We start from the raw sequence: 16305 nt of genomic DNA, 5'->3' as shown, positions 1-16305 counted from the left end.
AAGGGTTCCATGAACGTTGGTTACAATACAATACAACCTTAATAAATACTGGTAAGGCAATTTGTTTTAGGGCAAGTAGAAGAAGACAATATACAGACATGCACTGACATGCATGCACATACACAACAATACAATAAGACAAACTAAAAGAGCTGTTCCCTTGCATCGAGCAAATTTCTTTAAACATAAAATACTAAATAGTCAAATTAAGGTAATTTAATCTCAGACCAGTTATTAATTTATGTCAAATAAAATGTTTGTTTTGTTCAGATTTTGGCCATGATCACTATGGCAACGCTCAAACCAAACTCAACCACGTGGTGGCGGGATTGCACAGATTTACTCTGCTGCATGGGATTGGTATTTCTCCTGAATGGTATTTTGAAATAATAAAAAAAAGAAAACAATAATTATATGTGTCAGTAGGCTCCATGTTTGTGCGTGACGCTTTTTATAAGATCGTATTTGTGTCGTAGGGTTTCCTCTGTTTCAAAGATAGAACAAAAAGAAAGTTAAGACGATGAAAACACATAAAGTCAAGTGAAGCTGTGAGTTGTGTTGAATGTGCGCAGCTGTTATTTTACTGCAGTGTTTTTGTGGGTTCCTTTAGTCTTTCACCGCATTCCACACTTTGAGTCCCGCCTCCTCCATGGAACCCTGACGCGTCGGGAAAGGTGGGCTTTAAACTTTACCCCCTCCCTCCTCTCCCGCTGAAATGGATCGTGGGTCAACAACTCTCCGTACAGAAGCCTCCACAGTGCGTGATGTCGGTCAGTTTTCAGGCTGCATCACAGTTTGATCCGCTGGGAATTTAAAAGAACGCAGTGCACGTTTGGAGACGGTTGCGCGCCAGAGCTCGGGTCAGCTCAGCTCAGCTCGGGTCATGGCACAGAATCCAACTCAAGGCTGGTTTGGACTTTTTCTCTCTACGTCGACCATAGTTGCCATTCTCCTGTGGACTCCTGCCTGCGGTCAGTTGTTTGTTTTTTACAGGGGTTGAATATTTGTTATTTTGTGTGAGATTTCAAGTCTTTACGCGAGTTTCAGTAGCAGCAGGGAGAAGATCTCTGCAGCTGGAACAGATCTCTTTGAAATTATATACGATTCATTGGCAGAAAGTCTTAAACATAAACATCTGAAAAACCAAATAAGTCCTGACGTGTATGTTACGGTAACTTCTTTGTAATGACAGTTATAAAATGTGATGCGTTCACTTGCAGACAGCAGTGGTGACAAATGGTGAACATTTTACAATCATTCAGTGGACTGTTTTTTATTTTGTGGCATAATCTCACAGATTGTCTTTTTGATTTAATTATTCAATTATTTTATTAATTGGTGAACCACAGAAAATGAATACATCGTATTTGATAACAAGGTAGCATTTAAGTTATTTTTAGTATGAATTTACTAGAAATCAACTAGTTCCAGGTTCTCAAATGTAAGAATTTGCTTTTCTCAGATTTTTATAATATTAACAAATAAAATTAATGGATACATAAAATACAAATTCATTTAACAATAATATACCCTATTTTTTCGACAGAATAATTGCTAAATGAAAATAACAAGTTTAAGGTCTAAATCTGATGTAACGGACCATACTCATGATCTTTGAATGCTACTTAGTATAGTTTCCTTAATTTTCAGTCATGAACCCCTCCACACTTTGGATGTGAAATCTTTGATCCTCAGAAAGGCAACAAAAAACAAGCTAATCTGTTTGGACATATTTGTGTAAAAAAAATCCCTTGAGGCAAACAAATTAATAAACCAAGGCACTCTTACTGTAAAATTAAAAAGACTATATTAGTGTGGCTAGTGTACCCACTTGATTCTTATATGATATTAATTTGATTACATATTTTTTATAATATTTTAAAGGCATATATGTTGTTTGCAATTAATGGATTTGTTTTGTATATTTTTAAAGTTATTTTATGATTTTCCTTTTCTCTTACTTTGAAAGAACCCCTCATTTTCTTCTCATTTATTCTTGTTATGCGATGTTATTATAATAAAACCTAACGTCCTCCTCTACATACAGCTCAGCATTCTAGGAACCAGGTTCACCGACCAATCAGGACCTCCGAGCCTGTTGTGATAGCAGGCAGAGTTTCCAGGTTATATCTGAGCCCTGATCAGCTCCGACAGCTGCATTTCAAACCCACCATCCGCTCCATCCAGCTGTCAGAGGGCCACGAATCCAAGTTCAACTGCTCCATCAACATCCCTGACGCCCGGGTGGAGCCCACCATCTACTGGGTGAGGAACGGCCAGGACCTGGCAGCAAACGCTCAGGTGGTGATCAACGAGCTCCAGACTGTCACAGATGGGGTCACGACTCTCCTCTCCACTGTCAGGTACAAGAAGCCTGATGGTTACATTTTTGTGCATGTATATGTAAGGCTGTGTTTATAGAACGATGTGTTCTGTGTTACAGCATCAAACATGTGCAGAGAACGGATGCTGGGGCGTATCGCTGCCGGCTGAGCATCGGCAGCACGCTGGTGGAGTCTCAGCCAATCGTCGTGGAGGTGATTGGTGAGTTTTAACATGAGGAGACGCCATCGTTAGGAGCTTCTTCTTCTCCCTCATTCTTTTCTGATGCTTTAACCAGCCGACATCTGTCCGCAGGTCTACCGACATTTATTCATCAACCCGAGGACAGGAACATAACAAGAGACGCGCCGTTCACGCTGTCGTGTGAGGCAGTGGGACCCCCGGACCCTGTTCGGATCCTCTGGCTCCGTGATGGAAAACCTGATGGTGACTTTCATAACTCATCCATCAGCTACACTGTGTCAGGTGAGACACCAACAACCACACAGTCCACCTTTCCTCATCTCTCTCACACAGGTTATCTCATTGTGTGGGAAAGTTTCGGTTTTCACAGTCGGTATTGTTGTCGAGCCCCTCTTACAACTTTATTCTTATTTTGGACATCACGTGCTTAACATAGTCGATGAAGTCCTTATTTCCTTTCTGCATTGTTCAGTGCTTCCCTCTTGTTTCCTGTTCCTCCTGAGTTAGTGAGGACCTCTGTAGAAAATAGTAATTCAAAGATCAGGATGACACCGCTGTCTGTTTGCTTGTTGGTGGGTTTGCCTCCGTGCTGCTCCGAGCATTATGTTTTCAGGGTCATCCATCTGTCCGTCCCACTCCAGTGAACAGGATATCTCAAGGATGAACTGATTACATTTTGGTGGTCAAAGGTCTAAAGCACAAGGTCACACGACCTCACATCCCTGTGAATGTGATATTTTCGGACCGCCAGCAGGGCATTTCATTACCTCTGGATTTCCACCCAATGTGGATCTACACCTTAATTGAACGTGTTCTTCCCTGACGTGCACCCGACCTTCCACTTAGTTTCTTGATAATCTGTCCATGGCAGAGTTAAAAAAGAAGAGTTCCATTAAAGTGTTATCCATCTGTGAAAGTTCTTTTTGATTGAACTTTATATTTGTCGGAGGAAGAACCTTTTTACTAGAGGAACTGTGTTGTATAAAATGTTGTAGTGGAAATGACTCAGTTCTGCAGCTTATTAACCAATTAAGCGCTTTCTCTTTGGTTCCTCCGTACTTGAATGCAGAGACTTTTATCAGCAGAGATTAAGCGACGTCTGGCTCTTTGATAGTGGTGACAAAGCTCGGAGGTGGTCTTACTCAGCTCCGTTGGTGGTTTCTATTCTGCCTCGGCTCTGCTGCCTCAGCGTCTGTACCGTGGTTACTGCAGTAGCATTTTTCACCATTGTCAGGGAGGCCTCCTGCTTAACCGCTGAATGGTTAACAGAGGTCATTCACCCACTGTCAGTGATTATTTTATGTGATACGTGGGAAAAAAGTGTTTGTTTGTTTGTTAGCAGGATTACACAATATATACTGGACAGATTACATTGGAATTTGATGGAAGGATTGGGTTACGGGAGAACACATTACATTTCTGTGCAAATCCGGATTTTTTTCTCTTTTAACATTACTCATTTCTCAAAGAATAATTCATAGATAAGGAAAATATCAGCATGTTTATGTGACTGATATTTATCAGTGAGTGCATAACTCTCTGTCAAAAGCTTTTTGTAGACTAGAATGAGTGGTTGGATTTGGTCTGATTTAGAACCCCCTGGTCCTTCTTTCCTGGGGTCCCCAAAATCACTTGAAACACTGAATATACTGCAAGAAAAAGTACTCTAAAGTGAACATGGCATTTTCTTGAAATGATATATCGTTAACCTTTGAATAAGTTGAAGCAAAGTTACCAAAATGTTGTTTTTAAGTGAACTCCCCCTTCATGGCCCCTTCTTGAAAGCAAACATTTGTTATTAGAAGAGTTACCCTCCTGCTCTCTGCACTCTAACCCTTCATCTTCAGCCCGCCGCATGCTACAAGCGCTGCTGCTGTAGTCCTTTAGTGGTGGCAGAGCCCAAAGCCAACAGGGTAAAGGTTCAGAAATCTGCTTTGGTCCTGCATGTGCAAGGACCTGGGCCTGGCGTGAAGATGGAAGGCTGTACAGTGAGCCTGTTCGGGGGTTGACCCCACGGACAAAGACCCCATTCACTGAACGGCCCACTGGCCAACAGGGAGGGGCCTGCGCACAGAGGCTGGCATCCTGCAGGCTACCAGAGCTCTGAGCGCCACCAAACATTGGCACAATAAAACCGTGTAAACCCACTCTGCTGCATATTACTCGTCTCATGCATACTATGAGTCTAGGGCCCTTTTATTCTATTAAGGCTGAAAACCACAATATTATTGGTGCTTTTGTTGTGTTAGCGGACTGTTGGCTTTTTTTAAGGATTCATGCATTTATCGGGCATATAGCTTCAAATTTCAAGTTTGTCTCTGGAAGACAGATGTGGAGGTGAACGCAGGTTTGGCACTTCACTATTGAAAATCCAAACAAAAAACACAGATGGAGAAAAAGGAGGACGTCGTAGGCCGAGTTGTAACGTGACGGAGTAAACTGTGACTATATTTACTGGCCAAAAATATAAATGGAAAACTAAGATAGACATGCCAGGCAGCCGAGTGAGCTGGAGCCCTCCACAACCTGATAATTACAGACTGCTGGATCTACGCTGCAGGACGTCCACATTATACATTTGGTTGTTCCAGCTTGTTCGCTACTCTGCATTTACTGAACCCATCCATCGTTTGCATATGAGAGGCAGACCCATCAATATAATTTTAATTCTATTTAATTTATTTTTCTCTATCGTTGTTGTATTTTGTTGATATTTGCAAAGTATCGTTTAAGCAGAAATGGTAGATCTTGAACTTTGTCATTTTCTCTTTTCCAAATAATATGTATAACTTCAAAAGAATTTGTGTCTTTAATGAGCCATGAGATTGAGACCACATCAGGAAGTGGGCAGCGCGTTATGCTGCACAGTGTTATTGGAAAAGCGTTCGCCAACACTGTGATGAAAACCCGCCACCACAGGAATCAATAATGCGTGCATGGCACAGCCACAAAAAGGAAACAACAAGCTATATGCAGCAATGTCGCAATCCGTTTTGGGGAGGAGAGTCGTCAAAACTCACTGCCAGTTTTCCTCATGTGCCTTTGCTGTTTGTTTAAATTACATAAGAAAGGCAGCTTTCATTTGGGACGAGTGACAAACCTGCTCAGTTCCCACTGAGACCCAGCCATCTGTTTGCCTTGCTATTTGAAATAGGCTACTGTGTGTGGTCAGTGCATGTTCACAGTTTGGCGGATTTAGATTCGTCAGAACTGGAAAAATATATTCATATTTATCAACCAAATTCTAATAATTGATTCAATCTGATGAGTTTTCTAAAGGCTCAAACTTTTTACAAACAGACAAAAGTTAATTGTCTGGAGTTAAAAGCGCACCCGACCAGAGGAAGGCAAACTAAGGATACTAGTGGTATCAAACTTATGAGAATTTGTTATTCTGCAGAACGTAAGTAAAACAACTTCGGTTCCCGTCCTATCTCTCAGGCTGCGCTGTGTTTAGCTTTGTGGAAAGGTTTTTCCGAGAGAGAGACACTAGAAAACAGAGCACAAAAGGGACATTATTCAGCAGCTGTCCCAGTCCTCTCCTAACTGGGCAGATCTGTGGCCGCTGAAAGACGGGAATTGTGTGTCCACGGAAAGAGAAGGGTGCAAAAAAAGGATTGTTATGACGGTACATCACACACTGCAGGACTCAGTTTGAGCTCACTGTATATTAGCCTGTGCTGTGTGAGCTGTTGAGGTAAAATGAAGAAATGAGTCATCCCATGTCCCGCTTTGCTGTTGCGGCTGACATAGCACTTTTTGTTGGTGAGATTGTACCAAATGCGGAGCCGCAGAAGATTGTGTCTTCCTGACTTTTTCTCCGCAGTGTGAAATGTAAAATAACAGCTGACGTGAAGGTTGATCTGCCAAAACATTTAGTGCTATCGCGACCTTGAGAATTAGTTGTTTTCCGAATTGAAACAACATTGAAGGTCTGCATTGTCCTCTCCCATGTGTCCATTGCAGGTGTGGACAAGTACACTCAGTTCAGCTGTGAAGCTCACAACGACAAGGGCGTCACCACCTCCAGAGAAGCCAATATCCACATTAAAGGTAAAACCTTCTCCTCACGAGGCTTTTACACATCCCAAGCTGATCTCTCTTTATAAATAAGGCTTTTCATTTTGCTTTGTAGAGCTTCCCAGTCCTGTCTATAATGTGACTGTGTTGGAAATCCGGTCCAATAAGTTGCTGTTGAGCTGGAGCCCTGGTCACGATGGTTACTCTCCGCTCACCAAATGCCACATCAGGGTAAGTCCCACATCTGCACAAGCATCGCAGCCATTTTTTTTTATGTTCTCCCACTGATCCTCGTGTTCTTTGCTTTGTCTAAAGGTTAAAGAGGTGAGTCGGCGGAAGGGGGAGGTGATGACCACCAGGTTGGTGAACGTCACAGTGCCGCCATTCCAGTCTGAAATCCCTGGGCTACAGGCTTTGACGCCGTACAACATGAGTGTGTCCTGCAGCAATGAGGTTGGAGTGTCTCCTGTCAGCATGTGGATCCAGAGCAACACCACAGAAGGAGGTGTGTTCAGGAACCATGGAAAAATCAGCATTTTGACTATTGAGATACACAGGGGCGGATCCAGGGGTGGGGCCAGGGGGGTACTAAAATCTGATGTTTTAGTTTGAAAAAAGCATTCTCTGTCCACCTTAGCGTTTCGGCTCCATATCAGTTTTAGTCCCTGACCATACTAACACCCCTGAAAACGTATATGACACGACCACTAATGTACTATAGGCATGCAGGTGTAAAATGACCAAAAAGACTCAATCAGCAAGTGGCTGTTAAATGTGTTTTCAACCTAAAATGGGACCAGTCCAGCAGTGTTTCTAAACTTCTTCATTTACTGACTCTGGCCAATGGAGATAAACCTGCAGAGTGCAGTTACAATAGATACACGGTTGAATCAGTGGGAATCAATCCATGATCGTTTTGCTCATGGTCACATCAGTATCTATTCACTGTCAAGAATAATCTCCATGTTGTGCTCCTGCCTCCCTCTCATTACTGCAGAGCCCTGTTTGGGTTTCCGAGAGCTGACACTATGTAATTAGTCCTACGACTTTCCCAAGCAAAAAGTTCTTAGAGTAAGCCTCCCTGCAGTAGCAGCCTATAATAAGTGGAATTTACGGAAGTTGCACAACTACCTGCTCTGCTCCTGTAGGCCAATCCCCTTCAGAAGAAAGTCGTATCCACTGAATCTCTTTTGTTTTCCTGAGGGGGTCACATAGGAAATAGGAGTGGTCTCCCTGAGAAAACACAAATTTCTTTCTGGGTGGAACAGCTTTCAATTTCCTTCCTCGAGTCATCACAGGGGACATTTTAGTCGAAAGATTTGATTCACTCTGCCAGGAAATAAGTACATTCCATACTGTCATCAAAGATTCCAATTGAGGAACAATTTTAGTTTCTCTTTTGCATTTTTGTTTTATTGGTTGGCATTCCTTTGAAGTCTTTGTGAAATCCACCTGTTTTGCATTTTTTGTCACTTTCTCAGTGCCATCGGTTTATCCCCGAAACCTCACCATACAGCTGAACGAGTCGTGGCTGGTGATCAGGTGGAAGCCTCCGCCAGATGATAAGATAAATGGCATCCTGCGCGGTTACGATGTCATTCTCAGACACGGCACGCAAGAGAAAAATGTGAGTCAGCAACCGATTTATGGAGCAGTTCCAATGTACAAAATAAAAATGCATACTTGGATACATATATACATGCTTACAAACATATATGTACAACTATACTTCTCAAAACAGCAGTGTCAAATTTGCTACCTGTATACATAACAGTAAGAGTAGATATTCAGTTTGCATTAGCAGCAACTGCATCTCTGATAAGGTTTTAAAAGTGAACAATGAAGCTGATATAAGCAAAATATACTTATAAAGAATAACACTGGATTACATAAAGTACGTACATTGTCATCTGTGAATCTATTGTGTAAAAACTACTTAATAAGAGATAGTTACAGAATGGAATGAAATTACAATTTTATGAGTTCATATCTCTGCCATGGCCTAACAGTGCCTGTTTAGAACCATATTTATATTCACTAGATCAGGATTTTTATTTGGATCTTCACCAAAGTACACATAATAAAAAAACAGGCATGTTAAGTGGCCTGATAATTATTTTTTTCAAAGTCCATGAATTATTATCTGAGAAATCAAGGAAAATGTTGAAAAACGTATTATGTTGAAGTGTTAAAGAAAGTGGGCGAAACAAAATCCTGGATCCACTCCTGACCTGAATCCACACCAAAATGTAACAGGTTCTTTCCTGACCCGAACCTGTCCTGTAGTTGTTGTGTAATCCCGCAAATTGATAGAGAAACAGACAAAAAAACAGAGCGAAAACAGAACCTCCCTGGAGGAAGTACAAAAAACAAGAGCGCAGGATGTTAATTATAGCTTCTCATGTGCTGGATGTACTTGAGACTCACAATGATAATGTTATGACAACAAATAGAAGGTAACAACTTCTAAATTTCCCTTATTAATGTTTACACAACAGTCCTGAAGTGAAGGTTAAAGTGTACATTTTTTGTGAAATCATCTTTTTGGAGGCTGTAGTGATGTTGTGTAACTATATTGAATTATACAGAGAGCTGTTTTTGTTCTTTTTCCTGCCCAGGTTCTTATAAATACATACACCAAACAAAAAAACATGTTTAAAAAAACTTAAACTAGTTAGATTGATTGATAGTGAACATTGGTATATTTCCCCTCATATCGTATATTTAGGGAAATGAACAGTTGTCAATGCTCATGTTCATGATGTCGTTTTCGAGTTTTCTGTTGTCAGGAAATTGTTTTGTCTTTACATTTTTCATAACAATTACTATTGTATGACAAATATGAAAAGACTGAGAGAATACATGATGGTGTCTTTGTCCTGCCCACTGAACCAGAGGTCAACTACTTTATTGTCTGTCAACGTCACTTTTTCCACACGTTCCGAGGAGCAACAAGGCAGAGAAAGTAATTTCCAAGAAGTGATCTTTTGTTTTTTTTGCAAACACTTTCTAAGTAGCAACAAAGTTAAGTATTATAAAAAGCTCTTTTGTTTATGAGAAACGTGCGTGGTAATATTCCATGATGCTGCCTGTGCGTAGTCGTACCTCTGTGACTGCATTTGTGGCCTCCAATACAATAGAGCATTTCCCGTCCTTCCTGTCAGTAGTAGTAGTCAAAGGAAGTGGATGGTGTGAAAACTGGCAGCCCACCTTGTTTTTCGATTGGCACATGGGCTTGAGTCATTACAGAGTGAATAGAATATGAACACAAGAGTATCCCAAAGTGCCGTCCAGTCAGAAGGTGATGTCATTATTGTACAAAGACGTTGTTATATCAGCAATGACTTGTTAAATCCTTAAATTCGTCTGCTCCCAAAAAATCTTTAAAGATCAAAAGACAGAATAAAATAGAAACATGAATTATTACTGTTATGTGGTCGTTCCATTATCTTTTTCTTAAATTTGAGGTTGATTCAAAATGTTTTTTTTATTGTGTTTGTTGGAAGAGTGCACAACCACACGTTGGCCTTTGTTTGATGGTGCAGACGTGACAGATCGTTAATCATGGGTTCAGCTTTCTCCGGCAGACGTGTCAGCACATTAGTAACGGAGAGGAACCCAGATGCTACCGTGCACTGTTGTGAAATGCAGGACTGTGTCCGTCACATGCTCCCTCACATTGCAGCACATGAACTTACAGAGAGTTGGTGTCCTTCCCTTTTTATGTAGGTTTCATTATATATGAACATTCCCAGTTTACAGTTCACAGGGATTTTACAAGAAATGGTTTCTTTCCAGTAAGTGACAACATTGAGTTTCTAATTCGTTTAAATCAGAAGGAGACATAAGCATTAACATTTCCCCCTCAAATTTACTGAATAATCTCACAATATGTTTGTATGATAAATCAAATCACGACACATTTAAATGATATAGTAGAAGATAAAGGGGAAGTGTGCACAACTCCACATCCTGGGGAGTTTAACAGCTACACAGTTATGGACGGATTGAACTGATGTCTATTGTTGTGTGTCGTTTCAGATCCACAGTGACACTACCACAACCTCTGTACCTGTGCAGGAATTCAACACAACCTACAGTGTGGAGGTGGCAGCGTGCACGCAGGCAGGGAGCGGCATGGTCAGCCCACGAGTCTGGCTGTTTGTGCCAGAAGACAGTAAGCTGCTCGACTGATTTATCTCCTCATCTGGGAAATGTTAACTTCTCCAACATTCCTCCGCTGATGTATTGTACTAGAACACTGCTCTGTGTACAGATACAGAACCTATGGAGGCGTTATACTGTATTTTTAGCAAGGCTACTATTGCTGTGGCTATAGGGATGTCAGTGTGAGTCTCTCTCCGTCGGCTTTTACTATGATGGATCGGCATGAAATATGGTGCAGAGGCATACAACCACTGGACAGTACTTCTAGTCTGTTGATATTTTAGATATGTAATCTTCAGTATTGGATTTTAGATATCCCATTTGTTGAATGCTGTTTATCTAACCTTATCTAAACTGATCAAGCTTATAGTTTCTTCTTTCTGTCTCAGAATCCTCCGTGCACCCATCGTCCAGCCCTGACACTGGGATCCCAGACTCTGTGTACGTCGCGCTGGGAGTGGTGTGTGGCTTCTGTCTCCTGCTCCTCGTCCTCTGGGGAGTTATCTGTGCACACAACAGGACTTCCGACTCTTGCTTTGGGTATGCTGACTTCAGTCTCCTGTGCAAACACAGTGTTGATTGAATTAACTTTACTGAGATTGGTTATTTGTGACCTACTTTTTCTGCGCTCAGTAGGACTTAAAAAAACGCATGCTTCTGGATTGTGTTAATAAACTGCCTTTGTTTCCTCTTAATCGATCCTCGTCACCAGTAATAACTTTGCAGCTGGAGCAACATCCTACAACCACCTGTTCAATCTGTGGAATTCATTGTTATGAAGTGTGTGAGTCAGTGGTGCCTCTCAGGATACGGATAGGAATGTGTCACAGGCTGCTGCTCAGATAGGAAAACAGTATCTCAGCCCATTCAGGAAAGAAACAACTCAAAGGGCTGCCTCACTCTGACCAACTCTTAGGTTAAATGCCAGCCTGTGTGTTTTGTGGGATTACAGAGCCATTAACACTTGAGTGACAGGATTTACTCACTGTTCAACATTCCTTGTTTTCCCTGTCTCCCCCTGCAGGCAGGTGTGTGGAGAGGGAGAAAAGCCGCAGCCTGTGGTCCAGTACAAACCCTCGAGATCCTACAATCGATCGGTCATAGAAGTCACACGTATGTTCTTCTTGAAGCTTCTGTCAGACATGCACTATAGTCCGGTCTTTTTCCTGAAAACTCCTCTAAGATTAGAGATTTAAAAGCTTTTTTTGATAAGTGCCGACGCTGGTGTTGATGTGCTGTAAACAAAAAGTTGTGATCTCTGCTGCAGAATTTATACATCATGTCCTATGTCCTGCTATTATTGTTGTTGTGAACGTATTGGACCTGAACATCTCCTGAGTTCATGTCTGAAAACAGTTTAACTGTAGGGGGAATAACATGTATGTAGATATTTATGTTACACTGTTTAAAGCCGCTCGCATCTTTTCTGCAGTTGCGAATCTTGGTGTAAGCGATGAGCTCCAGGCCAAACTTCAGGACGTGATGGTCATTAGGAACCTGCTCTCGATAGGGAAGATTCTTGGAGAGGGTGAGCGAAACAGATTACTTTCCACGCTGTGATATCTAGATTAAAAGTGAATATGACGCATGCTTTGCAGAGTATCAATGGTTTGGTTTCATTTATCAGGTGAGTTTGGCTCGGTGGTGGAGGGACATTTGAAGCAACCAGACGGAACATCGGAAAAAGTAGCTGTGAAGACGATGAAACGTGAGCTGATACTCTTCGATCATCTCTAAACTATAAACCAAGTAGAATTGTAAATATTTAACTTTCTCGTCTTTCTTCGAACAGTGGACAGCTTCTCTCACAGGGAGATTGAAGAGTTCTTGAATGAGGCGGCCTGCATGAAGGATTTCAACCATCCTAATGTCATCAAACTGCTCGGTAGGAGTGCTACTGCCGAACCCCACTACTCTGCGCTCTTCTGTTTTCATTTACACATCCCTACATTATCTGTGTTTACTCACTTCTCATCCGTAGCTGTTTGCTTGGAAGTTGGATCAGGACATTTCCCCAAGCCCATGGTCATTCTGCCATTCATGAAATATGGAGATCTGCACAGCTTCCTTCTGCGCTCACGTCTGGGAGAGAGCCCAATGGCAAGATTTTAGCCTGAAATACATAAGTTATACAATATCTTATCATTATTCTAAATAATGTTAACTCATGTATTTATTTCTTTACACAGTTCTTGCCCACGCAAACACTCCTGAAGTTCATGGATGACATTGCTTCGGGTATGGAGTATCTCAGCGGACGCAACTTTCTACATCGTGACCTGGCGGCTCGCAATTGCATGTAGGTTGCAAATCCTACATTACTTTGTATTGGCCCCGTTTTGATTAAAGGTGAAACTTCTCTGGGACAATTTACCTGATTTTATCTTGCTCCTTGTTTGTCTTTTAGGCTGCGTGATGACATGACAGTGTGTGTAGCAGACTTTGGTTTATCTAAGAAGATCTACAGTGGAGATTATTATAGGCAAGGCAGGATAGCCAAGATGCCTGTGAAATGGATCGCAGTGGAGAGTCTGGCAGACAGAGTCTTTACTGTAAAGAGTGATGTGGTAAGCACTTCCATCTGTTCCTGTCTGTTCTGTACTGTCAGTCTGAAGTCATAGTGAAAAAATACATGAATCCATCAGATTCTAATCTCTTCCTGTAACAAGAATATTTATAGAACTGTTTATAGTCGCTGCAAAAAGGAATTGATCCTTCATCTTCACTCTCTCTTTCAATCATTACATTCTGTTGTGCTGTAAGAGATTTTGGGCCGTTTTTAGTCCTGACATTCACTCAGAGCTGTCATCTGAATTTACTCAACACTAATTACTCAGCCTCCCTTTAAAGGGCGTGGTAAAGATTATGTTTTGACAGTTGTTCACACATCATTTATCCTTACGTTTTGTCACTAAAACTTTCCCGTTCTTTCCCAGATTTTGAAGTTTAGGTGGCTTAACGTTGTACATCGTGAATAACCACCAGTTTCCTTCAATTCATTTACTTGATATGTTTATTCTCACAACTTTGACATAAGAAAAAAAACTGAGGCTGAACCCGTTCACAGTTCTCCCACATTTATAGTGGACTAAAATTGACAGATTACACAACAGTAGATTATACTTTCTGAACACTTTCTGAAATTTTTTGTACATATCCCTTCAACACATTTTAAGGTGACAAATGCTGAAATTTTTCCAAATGATGAAATATCAACTACAGTTCATATTGTGTGTTGCAGTGGGCTTTTGGCATCACCATGTGGGAGATCGCTACACGAGGCATGACTCCCTACCCGGGCATCCCAAACCATGAGATATACGACTACCTTGTTGAAGGACACAGACTGAAACAACCAACAGACTGTTTGGATGAACTGTGAGTGTTGACTCTTCAACTTTACAAGTTGAATTTGCATTAGTTAAAATTGAATATAAAGGTAGAGCGGAACCGTATTGCCCAAATGCAGGAATGGGGATTGAAATTGAAAAACCTTATGTTAACCTTGCACACCTATAGGTTGTTTTGCCCATGAACAGCTGATATACAGCAATATAAGAGGCTAGTAAAACTAAAACTATACTGATTCTAGTTCTTTATGACTTTTATCCAGGCTAGCAAACAAGCTTAGTCTAAAAAATGTTTGCTCACCATTGCCATCTGCAGGGAAAGCACAGACATGACACACAGCTTGCAAAGTGTGTTCATAAGTTGACTTTGAACTGAAATGAATGCCTCCACATGCGATGGTTGGATTCAATGCATGTATTTAAAAAAGCATCAAGATGTATAAATTTAGTAATTTCCTTGATTTGCCTGTGTGTAGGTATGAGATCATGTACAGCTGCTGGAGGGCCGATCCACTGGACCGACCTGTCTTCCTCCAACTGCGGGAAATGTTGGAAAAGCTCACGGACAAGCTCCCAGAGTCTTCCAGCAGGGAGGATATCATCTATATTAACACCAGCTTTCCTGAAGAGGACCTCGATGGGGACACACATCCTGCAGAGCATCCCGTGTTCAGCTCGTCCCCATCCTGCAGCCAATGGGCTGCAGAAAATTCAGTGGTCACCGTGGACATTCACGGGAGCGTGGAGGACGAGGAAGACGAGGGCGATGATCGCTACGTGGTGGTGATCTCCTCTGATCCTTCTCTGAGATCTGCTGCACCGGACACTCCTCTTCTGTCGAGTGATGCTTTAAGTCGAGCAAACGGAGACACTGGGATTGACCACAGCTCAAGTGACACGTCTTTACTGCTCTAACATTCGGTACCCAGCAGATTAAAACGTTAATAAAACTGTCACCTTGCGGCCTCAGCACTAAAAATGTTGCCTCATTACACTTGGAGAGCCTCGACGTCTCCTGGTGTGGACTTTCTGTAGTGTTGTTATTTAAGCAGCTTCATGCTTTACGTGGACGACCTGTACGTCAGTGTTAAGAATGTTGTCTACGTGTTCTTGCACATGTTCCGATAAGCTTAAGATGCACAGAACTGTGAAATTGTTTACTGTGCTGAATTTTGTGTTGCTATGTAAATATAGAAATGTACAGAGCATTTATAAAGTGATCTTATACGATGAAAATATAAAAGACTAATTCCCTGACTCATTTGAAACTTGATGATTAATTAACTTATTTTTGAGCCGGTGAAAAGCTCCCAAGGAAGAGATACTTTAATATATGTACTTTATTAACAATTTAAGTAGAAGTCTACAGATATAGGCTTAAATGTTGGCATATACTGTAAACAAAAGTAGTCATCTTAAAAAAAAGCATATTTCAGCATTCATGCACAAACTGGTACAGGCGACATAGGCGGTTGCCTAGGGAGAAAAATGCAGAGAGGGCACAAGAGACTGAATTATCATGACGTGACACATGCAATGTAAAACAATATATTAACTTCACACCATCATCCTCTAACCCCGGGACGCACCGGAGGTAGAAGCGCCGCGAAAAGCGGTCCGCCTCATTTCCTCGCCCATGTTCGCACCTGCAGCGTAATGCCGGGAAGAACCGGGAAGCGCCGCAGCCACACACACACACACACAAGCACATAATCTCCTGTAGGGGGGCGGCTACAGGCTTGCGTAGGTCAGTCACCTGTGAAGACCAGCATCATTTACCCCTGAACCAGCGAGGAGAAATGCGCTCCGTGGGCCGCAGGGATGAGCCAGTTGAAGGGACTTCAACCACCTATTCATTGCACAATATTTAATAATATGTTAATTTAAAAACAAAAATGAACCATAACCATTTCAAATTAAATATAAAAAAAAAAAAAAAAAAAAAATTGAATTAAATAAAAAAATTGAATTAAATTAAATTTAAAAAAAAACACACATTCTGCGCAGAAACCTACTGCGCACATCCTGCGCAGAAGCCCTTTTAAAAAAAAATGTATTCATTTAATTTAAGTTTTCTTTTTTCTTTTTTATATTTAATTAATTTTAATTTACAAAGTGTAAAATATTTTGCAATTAATAGGTGATTGAAATCCTGCCAATTTTAAGAGTTCAGTATATTGCCGGCACGAAGATAGAAGTACAGCTTTTATTGTTTTTTATAGCTTACAATTTTGTTTGCATC

General features: G+C 41.3%; 1 protein-coding gene across 1 annotated transcript; it reads left to right on the top strand.

The window, feature by feature from the left end:
• The first annotated feature begins 730 nt into the window (after nucleotides 1–730).
• On the top strand, nucleotides 731–15320 carry mertka (c-mer proto-oncogene tyrosine kinase a). Its single transcript, XM_061087211.1, has 19 exons — nucleotides 731–971; nucleotides 2048–2363; nucleotides 2444–2544; nucleotides 2638–2808; nucleotides 6493–6579; nucleotides 6662–6777; nucleotides 6862–7051; nucleotides 8028–8173; nucleotides 10588–10723; nucleotides 11103–11253; nucleotides 11738–11826; nucleotides 12146–12241; nucleotides 12341–12421; nucleotides 12506–12598; nucleotides 12695–12813; nucleotides 12903–13012; nucleotides 13121–13280; nucleotides 13955–14091; nucleotides 14540–15320. Exons 1-19 carry the CDS (start codon nucleotides 884–886, stop codon nucleotides 14976–14978), a joined length of 2826 nt encoding a protein of 941 aa, XP_060943194.1. The 5' UTR covers nucleotides 731–883; the 3' UTR covers nucleotides 14979–15320.
• Nucleotides 15321–16305: the final 985 nt, after the last annotated feature.

The sequence above is a fragment of the Limanda limanda genome, chromosome 15 (assembly GCF_963576545.1).
Source record: "Limanda limanda chromosome 15, fLimLim1.1, whole genome shotgun sequence".
Taxonomy (NCBI): domain Eukaryota; kingdom Metazoa; phylum Chordata; class Actinopteri; order Pleuronectiformes; family Pleuronectidae; genus Limanda; species Limanda limanda.
This window is presented reverse-complemented; position numbering and strand designations above follow the sequence as displayed.